The sequence below is a fragment of the Staurois parvus genome, unplaced genomic scaffold (genome assembly GCF_062004578.1).
Source record: "Staurois parvus isolate SC_StPar_1 unplaced genomic scaffold, SC_StPar_1.0 ptg000018l, whole genome shotgun sequence".
NCBI classification, from domain to species: Eukaryota; Metazoa; Chordata; class Amphibia; order Anura; family Ranidae; genus Staurois; species Staurois parvus.
In genome coordinates this window covers 13,325,807-13,348,585 of record NW_028317814.1, presented here as the reverse complement: position 1 = coordinate 13,348,585, position 22,779 = coordinate 13,325,807, and the positions used below count along the sequence as shown (strand labels likewise).

The 22,779-nt window shown below is 42.2% G+C and overlaps 1 protein-coding gene across 1 annotated transcript; it reads right to left on the bottom strand.

Moving 5' to 3' along the window:
- Positions 1-1,329: 1,329 nt before the first annotated feature.
- Positions 1,330-19,139, bottom strand: LOC149473096 (small ribosomal subunit protein mS34-like). The gene is made up of 4 exons (XM_089683855.1): positions 18,948-19,139; positions 9,651-9,743; positions 5,914-5,956; positions 1,330-1,622 (listed from the first exon to the last, which is right to left on the bottom strand). The coding sequence occupies exons 1-4, from the start codon at positions 19,137-19,139 to the stop codon at positions 1,330-1,332; spliced, it is 621 nt and encodes a 206-aa protein (XP_089539981.1).
- Positions 19,140-22,779: the final 3,640 nt, after the last annotated feature.

Here is a 22,779-nt window from a genome sequence, read left to right as displayed (position 1 = left end):
CTTCTGATGAGAGGGGTTAAAGAAAATCTCCATGCAAGTTCATTGCAGTTGTCTAAAATAGAAAGCAAAAACTGTGGCAATTGTTTCCTATGACGCAATATGGCGTATACTGCAATGGCATGCATAGGAATGGCATGCATGGGTGTCATCCACATAGGAAACCTCTCCCATGCACAAAAAATCCTGCCTAGAATTTGCCAGGGAGCATACTCAAAAAGAAGACTACTGGGACTCTGTACTCTGGAGTGATGAGACCAAGATAAATGTTTTTGGAACTGATGGCTTCAAAACTGTACGGTGTTGCAAAGGTGAGGAGTACAAAGAAAAATGCATGGTGCCTACAGTGAAACATAGTGGTGGCAATGTCCTTCTGTGCTGCCGCATGAGTGCTGCTGGTGTCGGGGAGCTGAATTTAATTCATGGTATCATGAATTCACTGATGTACTGCTCTGTATTGAAAGAGAAGTTGTGCACTTTTCCAACATGACAATGATCCAAAACACACATCTAAGGCCACTGTTGCATTTCTGAAGAACAAGGTGAAAGTGATTCAGTGGCCAAGTATGTCTCCTGATCTGAACCCAATCGAACACCTATGGGGAAATCTTAAAAGACAAGTTGAGCATCACTTTCCATCCAGCATCCAGGCTCTAAGAGGTTGTTCTCGAAGAATGGAAAAATGTAGATGTTGCAATGTTGCCAACTTGTTCATTCCAAGCTTAGAAGACTTGGTGCTGTCCTTACAAATCATGGAGGTCATACAAAATACTAGATATAGTAGTTTTTGTTGTGGGGTGTATTCATTTTTGCATCAACTAATTGGAGTAAAACTGAAGATTTTGTAATCTACGTTATACTATTAACCTTACTTTCATGTAATGAGCAAAACAAATGTTACATAAAACTCAGTTTTGCCAACATTTTGGAAATTGTTCTTGTGTTGAGATGTTGAATAAAATCTTACTTTTCAAAAGGGGTGTACTCATTTATGCTGAGCACTGCATATATGGAATGCCTTTAAATTCTCAGTAGCACATAATGGTGTGATTTTATATAAAGTTTTATTACAGCCCAGTAAACATCAAATAGGAAAGTCCAACAGTTACTTATGGTGTCATTGAGTAAAAATGACAATTTTCAATTACGGAAGGTGTGTGTAGTCTTTACTCAGTATGGTCTATAACTGAAAACAACCCTCAACAAAGAGCAGAGCCCACAACCCCAATTACCATGGCACTTTGTTGCCATTTTGGTTTGAAGGTCACGCTGCTGACAATAAACTGTACATGAATCCATGTTTCTAGGAAGTAGCAGAAGTCCATGGCCTTATCACACTGGTGTCCCTGTTTTGGCTCTCCTCACTTTAAGCTCCTTTTGGAGCTCATGATCAGATTCCCGTAATCTCCCAATGTCCAGCATGGGCTCTGTTAAAGGCTTTCCTTCTTTCTGCAACTGAGCCAGAGCAATAGCCCTCAGTAGTGGTGGGTATGGCACATAGCGGACAGGTTCTGGCTCCGGCAGAGGGATAAATTGCTTGAAGTTCTCTTCTTCATGCCGTGGTATAAGACGCCAGTCATGGTACATGACTTTGCTGATCTCCTGCTCTTCAGGCACGGTTTTACCTGGGTGAATGAAGAAGATGACCATCAATATAAGATCATCAAGTCACTCTACCTAAGATAGGCTCTGCTTATGATCCTGGATGAGAAATACGCTATATGGCCAAAGCTACAAGGACCCCACTCCAAATAATTGAGTGAATGTGTTTTAGTGAAGGGTACTGTTCATTCTACAATTCTCTAGCATACAAAGACATTTAGATTTGGATGTCAAGCCTACTACACACGGGCCAAATGTCGAGCGGTATTTTGGCATCTTCCAATTTTTATTGGATATTTGGCCGATGTGGTAGCCGGTCTGTCAGAAGCCAGACGTTCGGTCGGCTTCTGTCAAAGAGGCATGATTGAAGAAGGTCTGCTGATCAGCTCCTGATCAGTGCTCTCAGCCAATGGCTGACAGTGTTGACCGAAGTGTTCTGTCCGGGATGGGGGGCATCCCTGTCAGAACCCAATAGCACAGCAGGGGAGCTCGCTGTACCAATATCGGATCATTAGTATACTATGACATACAAAGCCATCCACAACACTGCCCCAATTTACATATCTGATCTTATCTCTATCACCCAAACCGTACTCTTTGCTCCTCGCAAGACCTCCTACTCTCTAGCTCCCTTATCTCCTCCTCCCATGCTCATCTCCAAGACTTCTCCAAGGCATCACCCATTCTCTGGAACTCCCTACCCAAATCTATCAGACTATCACCTACTCTACTTACCTTTAGGCGATCATTAAAATCTCTCTCTTCAGGGAAGCCTATCCCGCCCTCTGCTAATACTGGAATCCTCTATGCTTCCAACCACTCCATCCCCCACAGTTTTACCTATTGTACCACTCACCCCTCCCTCCTAGATTGTAAGCTCCAAGGATCAGGGCCCTCAATTCCAGTTCTGAGTGGACGTCATATGACGTCCCCCCAGAACGCGCTCTCCTGCGCGCCCCAGGGGGCGCGCACCCGGCGATCTCCGTGATCGCTGTGTCCTACAGACACAGCTGATCACGTGATGTGGTAAAAGGCCAATCACAGCGCCTTTTACCACCTGATCAGCGGTGTCCAATGACACGCTGATCAGAGGGAAATGCAAGTGCCGGTTCTCGGCTGCACTTTCCTCACGCTGTCAGATCGTGAGGAAAGTACTGCCGAGAACCTGCAGTTGTCAGAGCGGGGATCGGCACCGATCATCAGGGCACTGATGATCAGTGCCCTGATGATCGGTGCCCAGCAGTGCCACCCGCAAGTTCCGCCCACCTGTGCCCAGCAGTGCGCCCACTAGCTCCGCCCACCTGTGCCCAGCAGATCACCCACCTGTGCCCAGCAGTGCATCCACCTGTGCCACTCTGCAGTGCCACCTACCTGTGCCCAGAAGTGCCACCTACATGTGCCCAACAGTGCCACCCACCTGTGCCCACCCACCTGTGCCCACCAGTGCCACCCACCTGTGCCCACCCTCCAGTGCTGCCCACCAGTGCCACCCACCAGTGCAGCCCAGCAGTGCTGCCAGTCAGTGCCACCAGTCAGTGCCCAGGGGTTGTGCCAGTCAGTGCCGCCAGTCAGTGCCCAGCAGTGATGCCAGTCAGTGCCGTCTATCAGTACCCATCATCAGTGTCACCTATCAGTGCCACCTATCAGTGCTGCATATTAGTGCCGCCTATCCGTGACACCTCATTAGTGCTGTCTATCAGTGCCGCCTATCCGTGCCACCTCATTAGTACTGCCTATCAGTGCCCTTTAGTGCTGCCTATCAGTGCCCATCAGGGCCGCCTATCAGTGCCCATCAGTGCTGCCTCATTAACGCACATCAGTGAAGGAGAAAAAAATGCCTGTTTGAAAAATTTTATAATAGAAACAAAGAAACTTTTTTTTTTTTCAAATTTTTTGCACTTTTTTATTTATAGCGCAAAAAGTAAAGCGCCCAGTGGCGATTAAATACCACCAAAAGAAAGCTCTATTTGTGAGAAAAAAATTATCAAAATTTCATATGGGTACAATGTTGCATGACCGTGCAATTGTCAATCAAAATGCGGCAGCGCTGAAAGCTGAAAATTGGCCTGGTAAATAAGGGGGTATAAGTGCCTGGTAGGCAAGTGGTTAAACAGCTTAGTTCATCAATTACTTTTCTACACTGTTTACCAAACAATTCACTGCAAACTCTACAAAGAATTAAAAGGAAACAATAGGGGTTATCTACTTAAACTGGAGGGTGCAAAAGCTGGTGCAGCTCTGCATAGAAACCAATCAGCTTCCAGGTTTTGTCAAAGCTTAATTGAACAAGCTGAAGTTAGAAGCTGATTGGCTACCATGCACAGCTGCACCAGATCCTGAACGCTCCAGTTTTAGTAAATCTATTCCTATGTATATGTGTAAGAATTTATACTAGAATTTGGAAAATTAATATAATGAGTTAGTTTGGCCAATTATTTTTTTTTTTCACATTTCATAACCCCTCATTTGCTGTGGCTTCAGTTTGTGTTGCTTGCCTATGAGTAAAAGGTCGGATGTTGCAATCAAATTTTATGGCATACTCCCTTTCAGATGCTATCATTTGAAGGCTGCACTGGGTTCTAAGCAGTCCTGCCAGAAAGACTTGCTTTTTTTTTTTTTCTTCAATAAAGTCATCTGCAGACAACAGGATCTATGAAAACAGAATTATATAACAAAATGCATCCCCAAGATTCCTCTACATTGATATGTTCCCTCAAGACTAGCTGGACGGGATCATCAGAGAGCATGTACGCACGGTTTTAAGCAAACTCCCACACCCCTTCCTTTATAGAAAACAGTATTTTAGATGTCATCCAGACATTTTTACCACCAACCTTAATTATTAAACTAATTGTAAAGGATTGCTTTTTATTTTTTTTTAACCACTTCCTGTCCAGCTGTTGTATATAAACGGCCAGACGGTGGCAGTACAGGGTCGGGTAAACATTTATAAACAGCCTCCCCGCCCCCTGCTTGTGCGCACTCCCTGGGAGCACTGTGATCTAGTGCCCGCTGTGTCCTCCGGACACAGTGGAACACCGATCGTCGTATGGGACCTCTGTGCAAGGTACCGATCATGTAATCACTGATTGGCCAATCAGTGATCACATGCAGAGTATTAAGCAAGATGTTACTTCTGACATCATTGCTTACTACGTGTGAAATCTGTGAATGATCACAGAGGTCACATGGTACAAAGCTATTCACAACAGCCTTGTACCATGTGACAAGCTGTGACCAATCACAGCTCACACAGTAGTTCTCAATGGCTACAAGAATGCAGCCAGAGAGAAGGAGCAATGATTGCTTTTATAGCCTTTATGGGTGTAAAAGCAATCAGTGTAAAAAAAAAAAAAAAAAAAAAAATCTTCATCACCCCCCACAAGTAGTAGTGTCACCATGATGACACTGTACTGCTAGGGCGACAGTATGTTAAAATAATAATAATAATAATAAAAAAATAAAATAAAAATGTACAAACAAATGTTTAAAAATTATAATTTTGGTTATAAACTAATTTGGGTTATTTATTTATTTTTTTTACTAAAAAGATAAACGGAATAAATTTTGGCCAAGATTTACGATGAAATATTATTTGCAAACTTTTGTAAGAAAAACACTTTTTTTCAAAATTTTGGGACTTTTTCATTTACATAGCAAAAAAAAATCTCAGTGGTGAATAAATACCACCAAAATAAAGCTTTATCTGTTTAAAAAAAATGCTAAAAAATTCATATGGGTACAGTGATGCATGACCGCGCAATTGTCATTCAAAGTGTGATAGCACTGAAAGCTGAAAATTGGCCTGGACAGGAAGGGGGTAAAAGTGTCCGGACTTGAAGTGGTTAAATAACAAACATGTTATACTTAACTGCTGTGTGCAATGGTTTTGCACGGAGCAGCCCCAATTCTCCTCTCCGTGAGTTCCCCTGCTGGCACTCCTGGCTCTTTGCCCCCACCGAGTGCCCTCATAGCAAGCATGCTTGCTTCCGAGCTGGCTCTGTGTGTCCATAGACGCACAGAGCGCGGCTCCTCCCTGGCTCTGATTGACAGCAGTGGGAACCAATGAGGAGGGAGAGAGCCAAGAGAACGGCTGCTCCTGTGCACACTGCTGGATTGAGATTGGGCTCAGGTGAGTACAAGGGGAAGCTACATGCAGAAGGTTTTTTTTACCTTAATACACATTAACTTTCCCTTAATAATTTCGTTGAACTAAAATATTAACATGGATTTCTATTAAACTTTTTACAGTATGTTTTTGGTCTGTTGCTTTTTTTTTAAATTTGTAATGACATTTAATGTACCAGGACCTACCGCGATATGTTAAATAACCCCAGGCTTGCCCATGGTCCATGTTCTGGAAGACACAAACACAAGTTAAAATATGTAAATTAAGATTAAAGAATGAGCACACTGTTAACAAAACCTAGCTAGTTTCATATATTATTTAGGAAAATCAAGCAAGTTGGCAAACATAACCTTTCAAATTTATCCATCCTCCTTCGGTCACCTTAGGTCTTCAGAGTTCTTCAGTGGTATTCTAGAATCCTGCAGCTATCTTCACTGGAGTACATCAAAGAAAACACCCCTTAAACCTCTTTATGTGTGCGTGCTCTTAGCTGACAGTCTTTCAATAACAACTCTAAATTATAATCTGTCCCTATCATAAGTATACACTGGAGGTTTAACTAAAGTTCTGCAAGATGTAGCTGGTACATCTATCATGAAATCAACAGCTCTCAGTTTGTGCTATCTAAACATACACTATATTGCCAAAAGTATTGGGACACCTGCCTTTACACACACATGAACTTTAATAGCATCTCAGTCTTAGTCCGTAGGGTTCAATATTGAGTTGGCCCCGCCCTTTGCAGCTATAACAGCTTCAACTCTTCTGGGAAGGCCGTCCACAAGGTTTAGGAGGGTGTCTATGGGAAGGTTTGATCATTCTTCCAGAAGCACATTTGTCAGGTCAGGCACGAATGTTGGATGAGAAGGCCTGGCTCACAGTCTCCGCTCTAGTTCATCCCAAAGGTGTTCTATGGGGTTGAGGTCAGGACTCTGTGCAGGCCAGTCAAGTTCCTCCACCCCAAACTCAATCATCCATGTCTTTATGGACCTTCTTTTGTGCACTGGTGCACAATCATGTTGGAACAAGAAGGGAACATACCCAAACTGTTCCCACAAAGTTGGGAGCATGAAATTGTCCAAAATATCTTGGTATGCTGATGCCTTAAGAGTTCCCTTCACTGGAACTAAGGAGCCAAGCCCAACCCCTGAAAAACAACCCCACACCGTAATCCCCCCTCCACCAAACTTTACACTTGGCACAATGCAGTCAGGCAAGTACCGTTTTACTGGCAACCGCCAAACCCAGACACGTCCACTGGATTACCAGACAGAGAAACATCTCCACTGCTCTAGAGTCCAGTGGTGGCATGCTTTACACTACTGCATTCAATGCTTTGGATTGTACTTGGTGATGTAATGCCCGGATGCAGCTGCTTGGCCATGGAAACCCATTCCATGAAGCTCTCTACACACTGTTGTTGTGCTAATCTAAAGGCCACACAAAGTATGGAGGCCTTTAGCTACTTACTCTGCAGACAGTTGGCGACATCTGTACACTGTGCGATTCAGCATTCGCTGACCCCACTCTGTCATTTTACGTGGCCTACCACTTTGTGGCTGAGTTGCTGTTCTTCCCAGTTTGTTATAATACCACTAACAGTTGACCATGGAATATTTAGTAGTAAGGAAATGTCACGGATGGACTTACTGCACAGGTGGCAACCTATCACAGGACCACACTTCAATACACTGAGCTCCTGAGAGTGACCCATTCTTTCACAAATGTTTGTAGAAGGAGTCTGCATGCCTAGGTGATGATTTTATACACCTGTGGCCATGAAAATGATTGGAACCCCTGAATCCAATGATTTAGAGGGGTGTCCCAATACTTTTGGCAATATAGTGTATATACTGGAGCAGGGTGGATAAAAATCAATGATTTTTTAAAAAAAAATCTGATTTGTTTTTATTTAAATCTGATTTTTTTTATTTAAAATCGGATTTTTTTGAATAAAATGCTTTTTGAGAAAAATATATTACCATCCAAAGGTTATTCCATCATGAAATAAAGATTAGTTTTTTAATTATGTAGAATAAGGCTGTATATGTTTAATTTTTTTTGGTAAATAAATTCCATTACTACATTCACAATGTCATGCTCTTCCAGAGGTTTTTGTAAGATTATTGGGCAGTTTCTCTGCCTACAAGATATTATCACAGATGCTTGGTTTACTTTTGCAGTTCTCAAAACTGAATTTTACTCAGCGGAGATCACATGCCTCTTCTTCACAGCAAAAATGTTATAACATGAACAGAGTTAAGAAAAAGACCTTAATCCTAACTTCTACAAACCTATGAATACAGAATCAACCCCTTCACTGCTAAGTTTCAAGAAGTTCAGTGAATAGAATAGAAACAATATTTTTCTGATTGTTTGGAGTGGAATAGATCTGCACAAGAAGAAAGTGAAACTAAGTGTGAGGAGGAAGGGGCTGACAGTCTAAGTTTCTTAAAATATATATATTTTGTTTAGCCAAATTAGTTACCAAACATGGATGTTTGTTTAAGGAAATCACATATGCTGGAATGTTATTGTTTCAGTTGAATAAATCTATTTAAATTGTTATTATTAAGGTAATGATTATTTTTCTCCTTCCTAAGTACAACAGAAAAGTTGTCCAAATATGAATGATTAACCTATTAAACTGGGGATAAAAAAACTAATATGAAAAGTTGTTATTCTAAAAATCTTCATCTACTTGCATATTAAAGATATACCAGCAAGAATCAGTCTTTATGTAGAAAACTAGGATTTAAATCAAGCCTTACTGACTAGTGATTTAAATCGTGATTTAACTCAGTTTGATTTAAATCAAATCCACCCTGTACTGGAGTATTTGTTACATCTGAACCTATGTCACCATACAATAAATAATTTACTATAAGAATAGTGATATGTGGAACTGTAGGGAAAATTATGGCAATAGATCTAGGAAGGTTCTATGTATTATTAAAAGAGCAACCTCAATGACCCTTTACCATCCCTGTGTTCTATTTTTGTTCCCCTCCTATCTTGTTAGCAGGGTTACCTTCAAAATACATACTTACACATCCAGCTGATATAGTGTTGTCCTGGGTCAAACCACCGATCCACTGCAGCATTCCAGGTCTTGCTCCACCATCTCATTTACTTACAACATCAGGGGGGAACTATCTATTTTGGGTTCTTGTAGCTGGCCTCATGATGGCATGCATGTTTCACTTCATCAGGGGGCTGGCTGCAAGAACCAGAGCCTCAGCAAGCCCCCTGATGACGTGGCATTGTAAAGTACCCCAAGGCCTCCCTCCCTTGATGCACCAGGAGGGAAAAAAAAAATGAAATGAGGTTCCCATGGCATCACCACAGCCCCATATTACACATGACCCCACCTTGGCTTCTAGCCCACAAAAATGAACACAACATGCAGAAGACGTAAGAGGCAGGCAAGCAAGTGTGCTGTCTTGTCTACCATGTCCATGTGTGCAGTATCCTTAAGGGCTGATTCACACTAGAATGCTGCGCGGGTTTCGTGCACCGCATTCTGAATGCGCTGCCCTTGCGACCTGCAGTGGGTGTCAGTGCAATATTACTGACACAGTAAACACAGTGCATTGGCCCACACCACATTGCATGGTACAAAAGTACCATGCAATCCAGTTGTAGTGCGTTTACAAAAGTAGTGCATGCACTAATTTAGGTGCAGTGCAGTACAATTTCAGCCCATTTAAAATGAATAGGCTGAAATCGTACTGCACATAACTGCATATGAATCGTACAGGAACGTGCAGCGCATACCGGTGCGATTCCTAGTGTGAATCAGTCCTTAGAGTCTGATGAGCTTAAATACCATGGTGTGTATTCTGGCTAAGATTGTCAGCGCCACTTTCTACCCTCTCAATTTTGCAGGACGGCGGTCATGATCTTCTGAACTCTCCCTCACCTCAGCTCTGTAATCCACTTTGACCTTAGTAATATTCCAGTAGCAAGGCTCATCGAATTGCTCCAGCCAGGACTTCTTGGTCACCTCTATGTTCTTACATGCAGGGTTTACAAACAAATGGGGCACATTGAGAACTGGCTATATATATATATATATATATATATATATATATATATATATATATATATATAGTCTTTTGGCGCAAGCTACCATTTCAGATTAGTGTTTGGCAGCTTTTTTGGAGGACCAGAAGAGGGTATCTGCAAGGTTAGGCCTTGTGTTCTTACATGTAGAGTTTACAAGCAAATTTGACTCATTGAGAGTTGGCACTATATAAATTGTCTTTTGGTGCTTGCTAACATTACAGATCAACTTTTTGCATCATTGCAAATCACACATATATGTCTACATTGCGTTGTTGATTGATCTCTTATTGCGCAGGTCTTCTCCAAGATGCAGGGTCAGAAGGTATGCTGGAAGCTCTGAGTTCAGCTGGGTATACTTACTCCTTAGAGCCACACTCTGTGCCATGGAGCATTACCTGGAGAAGAGAGATGCCTGCTGACTGGACATGTGTAGTAAGTTGTGATTGGAACAGACAACACGTTTTTGTATTAGAGCCGCTTATATTTAAAGTGGAAGGATCAGTCAACTCCAAACTGATATTTTAGTTCTTTGTAGGTGCTGCTGAGATAAAATGCCTGTTAGTTCTTTATATCTCCTGGGGATTCTCTTATTGAGATCTTTGTTGAGCATCACAGGTTTTCACAACTGATGTGGCCATTATGAGATGTCCCATTCTCTCTATTGGGTTTTCATATTTATTCTAGACTGCGGAAAACATAGCCAGAGCAAAGGTGGCCAGGAACAGTCATGGATTATAGCAGGAAGATCTCCCTGTAAGAGCAATCAAGATCTAAGAAAGAAACCTGGGGCAGTCTCAGTCTGCCAGACGTCACCTGCAATAAAATATCCATCTGAGAGGGTTAGTCCTATTTGAGGAAATCTGTACTATTATTATTATGCAGGATTTATATAGCGCCAGCAGTTTGCACAAAGGATGACAGTACAGTTACAATACAAATTAATACAGGAGGGATCAGAGGGCCCTGCTCAGTAGAGCTTACAATCTAAGAGGGAGGGTCAATTGATACAAAAAGTAATAACTGCGGGGGATGGGCTGATAGAGAAAAATACATGTACCGTTGCTAGGAGGGGGCAGGATAAGCCTCTCTTAAGAGATGAGGTTTTTAGGGATTGTCTAAAAGTGGACAGGGTAGGAGATAGTCGGACACATTGGGGAAGGGAGTTTCAGAGGATGGGAGTACCTTTGGAAAAGTACTGAAGGCAAGAATAAGAGGAGGTAACAAAGGAGCTGGAGAGCAGGACGTCTTGGGAGGAAGGAAAAGAACTGGAAGACTGGAATTTTGAGACTAGGTTAGTGATGTAGCTGGGGGCTGAGTTGTGGATGGCTTTAGAAGTTGTTGTAAGTACCTTGAATTTAATTAGTTGAGTAAGCGGAAGCCAGTGGAGGTATTGTCAGAGAGGGGTGGAGGACACTGAATGGAAGCCAGTAGAGGGATTGTCAGAGAGGGGTGGAGGACACTGAATGGAAGCCAGTGGAGGGATTGGCAGAGAGGGGTGGAGGACACTGAATGGAAGCCAGTGGAGGGATTGGCAGAGAGGGGTGGAGGACACTGAATGGGGGCCAGTGGAGGGATTGGCAGAGAGCGGTGGAGGACACTGAATGGAAGTCAGTGGAGGGATTGGCAGAGAGGGGTGGAGGACACTGAATGGAAGCCAGTGGAGGGATTGGCAGAGAGGGGTGGAGAACACTGAATGGAAGCCAGTGGAGGGATTGGCAGAGAGGGATGGAGAACACTGAATGGAAGCCAGTGGAGGGATTGGCAGAGAGGGGTGGAGGACACTGAATGGAAGCCAGTGGAGGGATTGGCAGAGAGGGGTGGAGGACACTGAATGGAAGCCAGTGGAGGGATTGGCAGAGAGGGGTGGAGGACACTGAATGGAGGCCAGTAGAGGGATTGGCAGAGAGGGGTGGAGGACACTGAATGGAGGCCAGTGGAGGGATTGGCAGAGAGGGGTGGCAGACACTGAACAATTGGTAAGAGCAAATAGGAGCTGTCAGTACTAAAATCTCTTTTGGAAATTCTAGTTGCTGGACTATTATGCTAACCCAAAGGCTTTCAGTACTTTGAGTCAATAACTCAGATTAGATGAGCCGTTCTGATTTTTCTCTGGGTTCATTAGCTAAATTCTTGCCCTAGGTTGGAAGTAGAGATGAGCGAATCGAACCAGGCGAAGTGGAATTCGTTTCGAATTTCAGGAAAAATTTGATTCGTGCCGAATCCGAATATTAGCCAACTTCGGATGCACGAATCGAATTTTTCCCGATCAGCCGGCAAAAAGTGTCCCTGCAGAGAGCTCCGCTATTTCTGACAGTTCTCTGACAGTTCCTTCACATTTACAGCGGTTGAAACATTGTATCTATTTGTTTCCATTTAGGATACAGATGTTTTTATTCGGAAACAGATACAATGTTTCAACCGCTGTAAATGTGAAGGAACTGTCAGAGAACTGTCAGAAATAGCGGAGCTCTCTGCAGATACACTTTTTGCTGTACTGGAATACTTCTTCTTTTCATTCTTCTTTTCATTCTTCTCATTCTTCTTTTCATTCTTCTTTTCATTCTTCTTCTCATTCTTCTTTTCGTTCTTCTTCTTTTCATTCTTCTTTTCATTCTTCTCATTCTTCTTTTCATTCTTCTTTTCATTCTTCTTCTTCTTCTTCTTTTCATTCTTCTTCTTTTCATTCTTCTTCTTCTTCTTTTCATTCTTCTCATTCTTCTTTTCATTCTTCTTTTCATTATTCTTCTTCTTCTTTTCATTCTTCTTCTTCTTCTTCTTTTCATTCTTCTTCTTCTTCTTTTCATTCTTCTTTTCATTCTTCTTCTTCTTCTTTTCATTCTTCTTCTTTTCATTCTTCTTCTTCTTCTTTTCATTCTTCTCATTCTTCTTTTCATTCTTCTTTTCATTCTTCTTCTTCTTCTTTTCATTCTTCTTCTTCTTCGTTGTGCCCCGTGACTGCCCAAATGAGTGAAGTGTGCGGTGATCCTAAGATCGACGGCACTCATCTGCATGTCATACTGACTGACAGTATTATTTCTCTTCCCCAGCAGACTCCAAGGGCATTTAAATTAAAGGTACAGTGTTCTGCACTAATATAAAGGCTCTCTGAAGCCTAGAAACCCTTTTAATAAGTTAAATTCGCAGCGAATAAATTCGCATTGAATCAAATTTCTCCCGCAAATTCGGCGAATCAGCCGAATTGAATTTTTGAATAATTTGCTCATCTCTAGTTGGAAGCTCTGAATTTATTGATGCCAAAAATAGCCAAACAACAAACATTTTCAGGGGAAGGTCAGTAATGAAGGCATCCAGGCAGTGTCAGTACTGGTTTCCTTTATGTTATTATGTTAAAAAGAGAATAATACATTCTAATAATTCATATTTTATGAGAAAAGGTTTCCATTGTATTCTTTTTATGGCACCACCTTTGTGCACAAACAGCAAGCCACTGCACACAATGTAATTCTCACACACTGTTTTCTGTAATTCCTTTTACCTATATGCAGAATACATTTTTTAAACCTGAATGCCAAATGCTAAGCATGTATATAATGTCATCATGTAATCTGGTAAGTATTCAGTAAACTATAATCAATGTATCATAAAACTAGCATACAGTGTTAAAGTGGAATTTCACACAAAAGAGGGAGTTCTTCTTTTTTGCCGCCAACTCACCCCCCAACATGTTTGGTCATACGTTGTTACGTTACGGTCATACTGGGGGGGGGGGGGTCGAGCGGGTATCTAGTTTTGACAGGTATCTGCTCCCACTTCCACTTGGATCGCTTAGGCAATCCGAGTGAAACTTCGCCCAGGCGATCCAAGAGAAACTTCACCCCCACCCCCCTCTTAACCCGCAACATTTTGGGACACATCACAAGTCCCAGAAAGCTGCAAGACCATTCACAAAGTGCAGCTCAACTTGTGCATGCGCAGTAGGTAGCTGGCTGTGAAGCTGTTAGGGCTCACTGCGCACTTCAATTAATAAACATGCTTGCACCGGGCTGCCAAAGACCAGTGAGTAACCAGCCCAGGTGAGGGCGGCACTTGATCCATGGATATCTAAATATCCTTATAATGAAAGTCAGTAGCTACAGTATTTGTAGCTGCTGACTTTTAATTTTTTGGGGGGACTTTGAAAATCCTCTGACTTGATATCAGCCTGCACAGGGGGCACTAAGACTGAGAGAGGTATTCTGAGCTTATCATGGCTAACACTGGGAGCAGCCTCCAAGGGTGGGAATCAGAGGGATGAGATCATCAGTATTGGGCAGGGTGGATAAAAATCAATGCTTTTTTTAAAAAATCTGATTTTTTTATTTAAATCGGATTTTTTTTTAATAAAATGCTTTTTGAGGAAAATATATTACCATCCAAAGGTTATTCCATCATGAAATAAAGATTAGTTTTTTAATTATGTAGAATAAGGCTGTATATGTTTAATTTTTTCGGTAAATAAATTCCATGAATCCATTCACAATGTCTTGCTCTTCCAGAGGTTTTTGTAAGATTATTGGGCAGTTTCTCTGCCTACAAGATATTATCACAGATGCTTGGTTTACTTTTGCAGTTCTCAAAACTGAATTTGACTCAGCGGAGATCACATGCCTCTTCTTCACAGCAAAAATGTTTTAACATGAACAGAGTTAAGAAAAAGACCTTCATCCTAACTTCTACAAACCTATGAATACAGAATCAACCCCTTCACTGCTAAGTTTCAAGAAGTTCAGTGAATAGAATAGAAACAATATTTTTCTGATTGTTTGGAGTGGAATAGATCTGCACAAGAAAAAAGTGAAACTAAGTGTGAGGAGGAAGGGGCTGACAGTCTAAGTTTCTTAAAATATATATATTTTGTTTAGCCAAATTAGTAAATAAACATGGATGTTTGTTTAAGCAAATAACATATGCTGGAATGTTATTGTTTCAGTTGAATAAATCTATTTAAATTGTTATTATTAAGGTAATGATTATTTTTCTCCTTCCTAAGTACAACAGAAAAGTTGTCCAAATATGAATGATTAACCTATTAAACTGGGGATAAAAAAACTAATATGAAAAGTTGTTATTCTAAAAATCTTCATCTACTTGCATATTAAAGTTATACCAGCAAGAATTAGTCTTTATGTAGAAAACTCTGATTTAAATCAAGCCTTACTGACTAGTGATTTAAATCGTAATTTAAATCAGTTTGATTTAAATCAAATCCACCCTGGTATTGGGGGATTAAGTAAGAAAATTGTTACTCTACCGGGACCAAAGAAGAGAATTTTTACCAAAACAACAGCAAAATTATACAACAAGAACACAAACAGTAACACTAGCACTGTAATAATAATATGTTATGAGGCAAAAAGAAGTATGTGTGTGTGTGTGTGGGGGGGGGGGGGGATAAGGAGTGCACATAAGACCTACTACAAATATTTACTCAGAATGGTGATATAATGCCAGCTATTGAGAGCTGCTATCTTGGGGTGTCCTCTCTTCCTCTTAGATTTGGTTCACACCTGCAGATGCAACCAAATGCAGGTGCATTTCCATGTGTGGCATGAATGGCAGCCTGTTCATTTCCATGGACTGCTCTACACACGAGAAACACAGAAATTAAGTTCCGAACTCTTTTCATTCAGCTAACACAAAAATATTTATGGATTTTCCAATCGCTGTTTTTATATTCCAGGATGGTCTGGATCTATGTAAAGGGAAAGAAGAGCAAATGCTGATTCTGGTGGAGCCTAGAGAATTTCTCAAGAGTGTCTTCTATTACATTCAGGTAAAATTTGGAAAGGTGAAGAACATGCAGATTTATATATATTCTGTATCTGCCACCCCTCTCTGCCAATCCCTCCACTGGCTTCCCATTGCCCAACGGATAAAATTCAAAACATTAACAATAACATATAAAGCCATTTATAACTCTGCCCCAAATTACATCACCAATCTTGTCTCCAAATATCATCCAAACCGTACTCTCCGCTCCTTGCACGACCTTCTACTCTCTAGCTCCCTTGTCTCCTCCTCCCATGCTCATCTCCAGGACTTCTCCAGAGCTTCCCCCATGCTCTGGAACTCTCTACCCCAATTTATCAGAATATCGCCTACTCTGCTCACTTTTAGGTGATCTCTGAAAACCTATCTCTTCAGGAAAGCCTATCCTGCCCTCAGCTAATAATGGAATCTTCTACTCCTCCTACCAGTCCATCCCCCACAGTTACTAACTTTTGAACCACTAGCCCCTCCCTCTTAGATTGTAAGCTCCAAGGAGCAAGGCCCTCCTATCCCTCTTGTATTGTTGCTGTATTGTCTCCCGTTATATTGTAAAACGCTGAGCAAACTGTTGGCGCTATATAAATCCTGTATAATAATATACTAATAATAATATAGGGACCCATGGGGCATATAGCTCAATATCCATGTGCCATATGTACAATAATTGCATTTGCTGAGGTCAATTATAATAGATGTAAAAAAAGGTTTACAGTATGTGTCCTAGATTTTTTATTTTTTTGTGCTTAAAGTGTTACTAAACCCACAACAGTAAAATCAGTCTGTATATGCAGTAAATCATGCTTGTTATACTCACTGTGGAACCTAAAGGGTTAATCCTCTGCACTGTGTAAAAATTATGTTTGATCCAGACTTCTCTGATCCTCCCCTTCTACTGCTGTCCCCAATCCATCTGCTGATAGAACAGAGCCTTGGAGACAAGCTGCACATGCACAGTTTGGTGTGTATTGCTAGAGACCTTTTTTTATTTTCTTGGGAGAGTGCATATATCCAGCACAGGGTCAATAAGCACTGTCCAGACAGAGGTTTAGGGGTCATGCAGCCTCATAAGTCAGTCGGGAGAATGAAAACTCCTCCTACCATCTTTATCCAGTACTCTGCTGGACATTGATAGAAGTCTCAAGACTGCTCTACCCGCTGATAAAATAAAAGGTACTTAGCAGTTTATATTTACTAAAATAATTATATTTCCATGTTCTATGTACTGTGGGAGGCCAGATATAGTTAATGCAGGGTCCAGGGTTTAGTAACACTTTAAAGTGGAGTTCTACTCACTTGTCAAAAAATAACTCATTAGCTACAAAAACTGCTGACTTTTAAAAAACAGCCATTTACCTGTCCCTCGGTCCTGTGGTGTGTCTCCCGCAGCCCGTTTCACCGGCCGTCCTGGATTCCAGGAGGCCAGCAGGCCGTCATGTATTCCAGGAGGCCGGCATCTTCAGTGTGGGCACCCAGCTGTGATAGCTTGCGGCTTCACAGCCGGGTACCCACTGCACATGCGCGAGTAGTGCTGCACTTCCTGAATGGTCCTGTAGTCTTCTGGGACCTGTCACGTGTCCCAAAAGACTACAGAGAGGGAGGGAGGACAACTTCTGTTTCCAATCGCCTAGGCAATCAGACCGGAAATGGGAGCAGGTACCTGTCAAATTTGGGCACCCAAAGGTGCCAGTCCTTAATGGGGAGCGGGGGAGCAGTCCTTAAAGCGGAACTTCACCTTTTGGGAGGAGCTCCGCCTTAAGGCTCAGTTTACATCTGTGCGTTTAACTGCGTTTTTATCAAGTTCCTGTGAGTTATGTGTGGATCAGTTTATTAATTTCAGTGGGCTTCCCTACATGTAGGAATCATGGTAAAGAAGCCCCTGACCCCTGTTAAAAATTATGCCGCATCAAAACGTACCCTGCATTTCAGTATGTGTGAAAACAGACGCATGGGAGTGCCATTAGGAGTTGATAAATACTACTACTACTAATAATAATAATTAATTAATTCAGAAATATTGGCACTGCCATGTGTCTGCCAAAGGACAGCCCTTTTGTTACCATTTAGTAACTTATATAAAGAGAAGTACAGACTCCTGTAGTGTTGGCTCTGAAGAAGAGGTTGTGTCCTCGAAACGCGTTAGCCAGTTGGTCATCCAGGGTTCCATCGTATGGACTCAGATGTTGTTTGGATCATACACCTTGTTCAGTTTGACATGCCTGTGTTATTATGTCCATTGTGAGTATGATACCTATTTTTGTTTCTTTAATACATTATTTTAAACGATAATGCACTAGGTCGGTGCGCCCTTTTTCTGTTTCTCCATTTGTATCCAGTGTATTCGGACCACCCCGGTCTGTTGAGGGCAGCAAGCAGTGCATATTCCAGAAAATTCCAGAACATTCTTATTAGGTCTACTGAGTCCTTTCCTAGCGCAGGAGTAAAGTGTTTGTTGTACAGGATGTTTTGCGTCAGGAAAGCGCACAATTTTGTTCACAACCAACAGTAGTGTGAATCTTACCTTAGAGAGACTTGAAGTAGTAAAATGTTGCTAAATGTCTATGTATATTTCAGTTGTTTTCATTTTGGGAGATTATACGTGGAAGTAGTTTAATTACAAAGGAATATGTAAGAAAAGGCATGTACTGTAGATGGATATAGAAAAGATATGAAGTATACAGATAGAACAAAGGGGAAAACAAGGGAGTGATGCGAACTGAACCCACATTTTCTTCCACTCAGGCTTTAGATCACCTGAGCAGCCATTTTTTTTAATAACAACAAAAAGGTACTTTTTTTACTCAAAAGAATGTCATGGTAAAATGTTCCCATATTGATTCATGTGCTTTCTAATTTGTAATGATAGATCCGCTTTCATTGGTATTAAAAGCATGGCATGATCGGGGTGGAGGTTGTGTTTAATCCTTTCACTGGCACTGACGTAAGGGCAGAACTGCTTGCAGTAGGCCATGTCAGTAATCCTTTTTGCAGTTGCATTCCCTTAAGCCAAGGGTCTCCAAACTTCCTAAACAAAGAGCCATTACTGTGCTTCAGACTTTTGGGGAGCCAGATTGTGGCCCTTGGGAGTAGAAAGGTCCTAACATGAGTGGGAAAACACAATGCCCCATTTTTGGTGTCAGTGGGAGGAATTGTGCTCCATCATTGGTGTCAATTGTTGATGTCATTAAAAGGAGTTGTGTCCCTTCATTGGGATCAGTGATGGGGGGAGGTATGGTTGGTATCAGTGGAAGAAATAGTGCCCTAAGGGCTGGAAAAAACAAGCAAAGGCCTGCATCTGGCCCCCGGGACACAGTTTGGAGACCACTGCCTTAGTCTATAAGCTAATAGCCACTACGCTGATCATGAACTTATGGCAGAGTGGTACCCGAGACTCTCCTAATTCATGCAGGGCCACAATCAGCAGCTGCCGATCATAACCAGTGAAAACATTGCCAAAGTGGTCTGGGTATGTGAGGTGAAAAAATGGACATCGGCCCAGCAGTGAAAAAGTTAATAACAGCCTTGTAAGATCTAAAGTAGCTGATCCCTCTCCATTCCTGGCTCCTGAAAACGCCATGACTCCGACCTCTGTGTTTGGAATAGATAGGAAGTGTTCTGGAAAGAAGATCACCTTGGCTGTTTTGGGGCTACATGATTATAGAAGGTAAGTTGGATTACAGACTGCAACTTTCATTAAAGAGGACCTTTCACTTTTGAAATAATACCATTAGTCTGATTCAAGTTAAACATTTTTATTTACATTTTTTTGTCCAAAAAACTTTCTGTTCAAAGCTACAGTGTTCAATAGTCAGTCTGATTTTAAGATGCAAGTCTGGTTTACAGATTGAAATTTAAAGCAGAACTCCATGTAAAATTTTACTTTCCCATGCAGTGGGGCTGTGCGCTGCATGGGAAAACTGCTCGTTTTGTCCAGGGGTTTAGTGGAAAAGCTATATATATCCCGTCCTCCGATCCTCCGGAAAACCACGCTCCCCCAAGTCCAGCGGTGGACTGTTCCTGCCATCCTCAGGCTCTGAGACGGTCTGTTGGCATGATGACGTCAGGAACAGTCCATTGACAAGACCGCTAGTATGCGGGGGGGGGGGACGCGGCAAGGACCAGTGTTGCGCTCTGAGGATCATCTGATTCGGTAAGTATATTTTCACTCTTATGACCCCTAGACAAAAACGAGCAGATGGCCCGTGCAGTATGGACACAGCACCACTGAATGGTTCAAAAAACATTTTGCCCCGATTTCTGCTTAAAGGTTAAGTGTTGAAGGTGAGGTTGCACACACATTAATAAAATCAAAAATGTGCATTTATTAAAAGAGAAGTATGGGCTATACAAAGAGAAAATCTTCTACTCACCTAGGTTGATGCAGCATCAATCTGATGCTGCATCTGTCCCCCACCGGCTATCCACTGAGAATTAAGTGATCAGACACTGCTGATCGCTCAGTTCTCCCCTCCACTCTGAGAAGGGAGCAGTGATTGTCAGTGACTGGCTCTCTGCTCTGCCCCTCCAGCACTCACTGGAGTGATAGGCGGGGGTGGGAGTGGCTGGCTCAGGATATCAGTGGATTGCTGAGAAGCTGAGTCAGTTGCCGGTCCAGGATTCTGGGTGGATTCCAACCATGTGGTTAGGATCTTTCGGAGCCTGGACTGGCTCTGTGAGGTCAGAAAATGGATCACAGGAGTGCAGAACAAGCTGCACACCTATGATCCATAGGAGACGATTGGCAATGCTTCTCTTTTAAATATATGCATTCAGTCCTGCAGAGCATTGCAAGTGTAATCAGTGCATAGTGGGTGTAGTTCACAGGCACCTGCATTATTTACCCCAAGTCCTCAGTTTTTTGCTAAAAACCGTGCACTAACAACACCAGACTTCTGGTTCCAAAAGCTAACGTAACAAAGAGGTGGGTTCTCTTTTTATAGTAAGTAAAGTGCAGCACTATAAATAAGTAAATAAATTATAATAATGTCCGTATAAATGAATATTCTTATGGTGACAATCCGTGTGTAGAGTACCCACTATGGCGGTACTTCAGTGCTTGTGCTTTTAAAAGTGGGGTAAGAATACGCACTCACCAGATGCGTAAAGAAATTACGCATATAGATCAATGATCGGAGGTCCCCTTTAATGAAGTGGAGTCATTGATTTCCTAGAGCTCACCCCTGAATCAAGATCTACCTTATTACACAGAGGAGGGAGTTCCTGCTACACAGGTTGCTACACCCACTCATCCCTTAAAGGGGACCTCTGGTTTACTGGATCCATATACCACCCAGAAGTGCCTGACATACCACCCATACAGAGGGAGGATATCTCTATACATGGCTTAATCCGCTTCCTTAAAGGGGACCTCTGATGATTGATTTAAATGCGTAATTTCTTTACACATCTGGTGAGTGCGTATTCTTACCCCACTTTTAAAAACACAAGCACTGAAGTACCGCCATAGTGGGCACTCTACACACGGATTGTCACCATAAGAATATTCATTTTATACGGACATTATTATCATTTATTTAATTATTTATAGCGCTGCACTTTACTTACTGTTTTGACTGAAGTTTTATTTGGTTACCTTTAGTGCATAGCTGCTGACGTTGAAAGCACTCACTTTTTTATTTATTTATTTGGGGTTCTCTTTTTATGCTTGAAGACGGAAAACACTGAGATGGTATAAGTGAACTGACTGAGCTTTAATAGTAAATGTTTTTTTGACCACCAGATGTCAAAGACTGTCGCGTAAGATGGAGAGACACTCTCTAGAGCCAAGCCTTTGCTATGATGAACAGCCAGAAAGCCAAGTGACCAGGCGACATATAGATGAGGTTGGTAGCTAATCTACATTTAAATACCAGTCCTCGGTTAAAGACTTCTCCATACATCATCTTCTTTAGTATCATCTTCTAGGATTAGTTTTGGAAACTAAATTTTGAATACAATTTTTTGTTTTAAGCAAGAGCCTAAAATGAATTTTGTTTTGCTACATAGTTCTTTTACTTTGCTGCATTGTGTCCTAAAGGGGGGGGGGGGGACTATGTGGCCCAGTGAGCTTATGCAATACATTTTTGTCTTAAAGTGGAACTAAAGGCACACGTACTTACCTTAGTTCTAGTTCCAACAATCTGACACCCATAAAGTCCCTGCTCGGCGCTGTTCTCTTCTCCCTGGGTTCTTTTGGACCCTGGTTTTTGTTTGTTTTGATTGGCTGATGTGGGATGACATCACTCCCATACATGTGCAGGAGTGCAGTCATCCGGGCACGCTGGGAGTTTGCCAGTTTGTGCAGTTCAGTGTACATTCTACAGAGGACTGCAAATAGGCAGGAAAGTGTAACATTGCATTTTTTTTCTGCAATAAAAAGACTGCCTGTTCACAAATGTTTCTATTTTACATTTAGTTCCACTTTAAGTTTACATGTTCCAGACACCTCAGGTCCCATGCACACTAGACATTTAGCAACGAAGCATGAGATCCCAGCATCTTGATGCGGGCGGAAGGCAAAGGTTGCACCATCCAGCCTCACTGTCGGCAACTTGTAAAACTCTATGAGAGGCTGAAAGCTGCTGCGGCTGGACAGGCCTGGATGTTGCACTGAGTGTTCCTAATGTTTGTGGCAGTATCAGGGGTGGACTGACAACTCATGGGGCCCCCGGGCAATAGGGGATTATGGGGCCCCTGTGTCCTTGTCCAAACTCAAAAAAGCCTATGAAAAAGGTACCGGGGGCATCTCATGGGGCCCCCTACTGACCCCGGGCCCTCGGGCAGTGCCCGAGTTTCCAAATGGTCAGTCCGCCCCTGGGCAGTATGTGGCCAAGGATGAATGCTGGGAGTGCACACTGCATGTATTCTGGGTATTCGTTCCTGGGAACATACTGCCCTAAATGTTAGTACCACTCTGCGCACCATCCAGTCCCATCCATCCGCAGCAGCTTTCAGCCTCTCATAGATTTTTTCAGACTGTCAGCAGTGGGGCTGGATGGTGAACTTTTCATTTGCACCAAAATGCCAGGATTTCAGGCACGGGGGGCTAAACACCCAGTGAGCAATGAGGCTTTTATGTTGAAGCCATAATATATTTTTCAAACTAGCTTCTGGGGAGAATTTACTAAAGATTTGTCACTTTATTTAACCTTCCTGTGTAATTTACAGTAGAAACTGAGTTATTGTCAAAACTTTTTGCAAACTGACTGCCAAGTGGC

Coding starts and splice junctions, on each gene's coding strand:
- LOC149473096 (XM_089683855.1), bottom strand. CDS start 19,139: ATGGCGTTTTCAGGAGCCAGGAATGGAGAGGGATCAGCTACTTTAGAT. Junction 5,957..9,650: donor AAGTGGATTACAGAGCTGAG/GTGAGGGAGAGT, acceptor TGTGTCTTCCAG/AACATGGACCATGGGCAAGC. Junction 1,623..5,913: donor GGGTTATTTAACATATCGCG/GTAGGTCCTGGT, acceptor TCATTCACCCAG/GTAAAACCGTGCCTGAAGAG.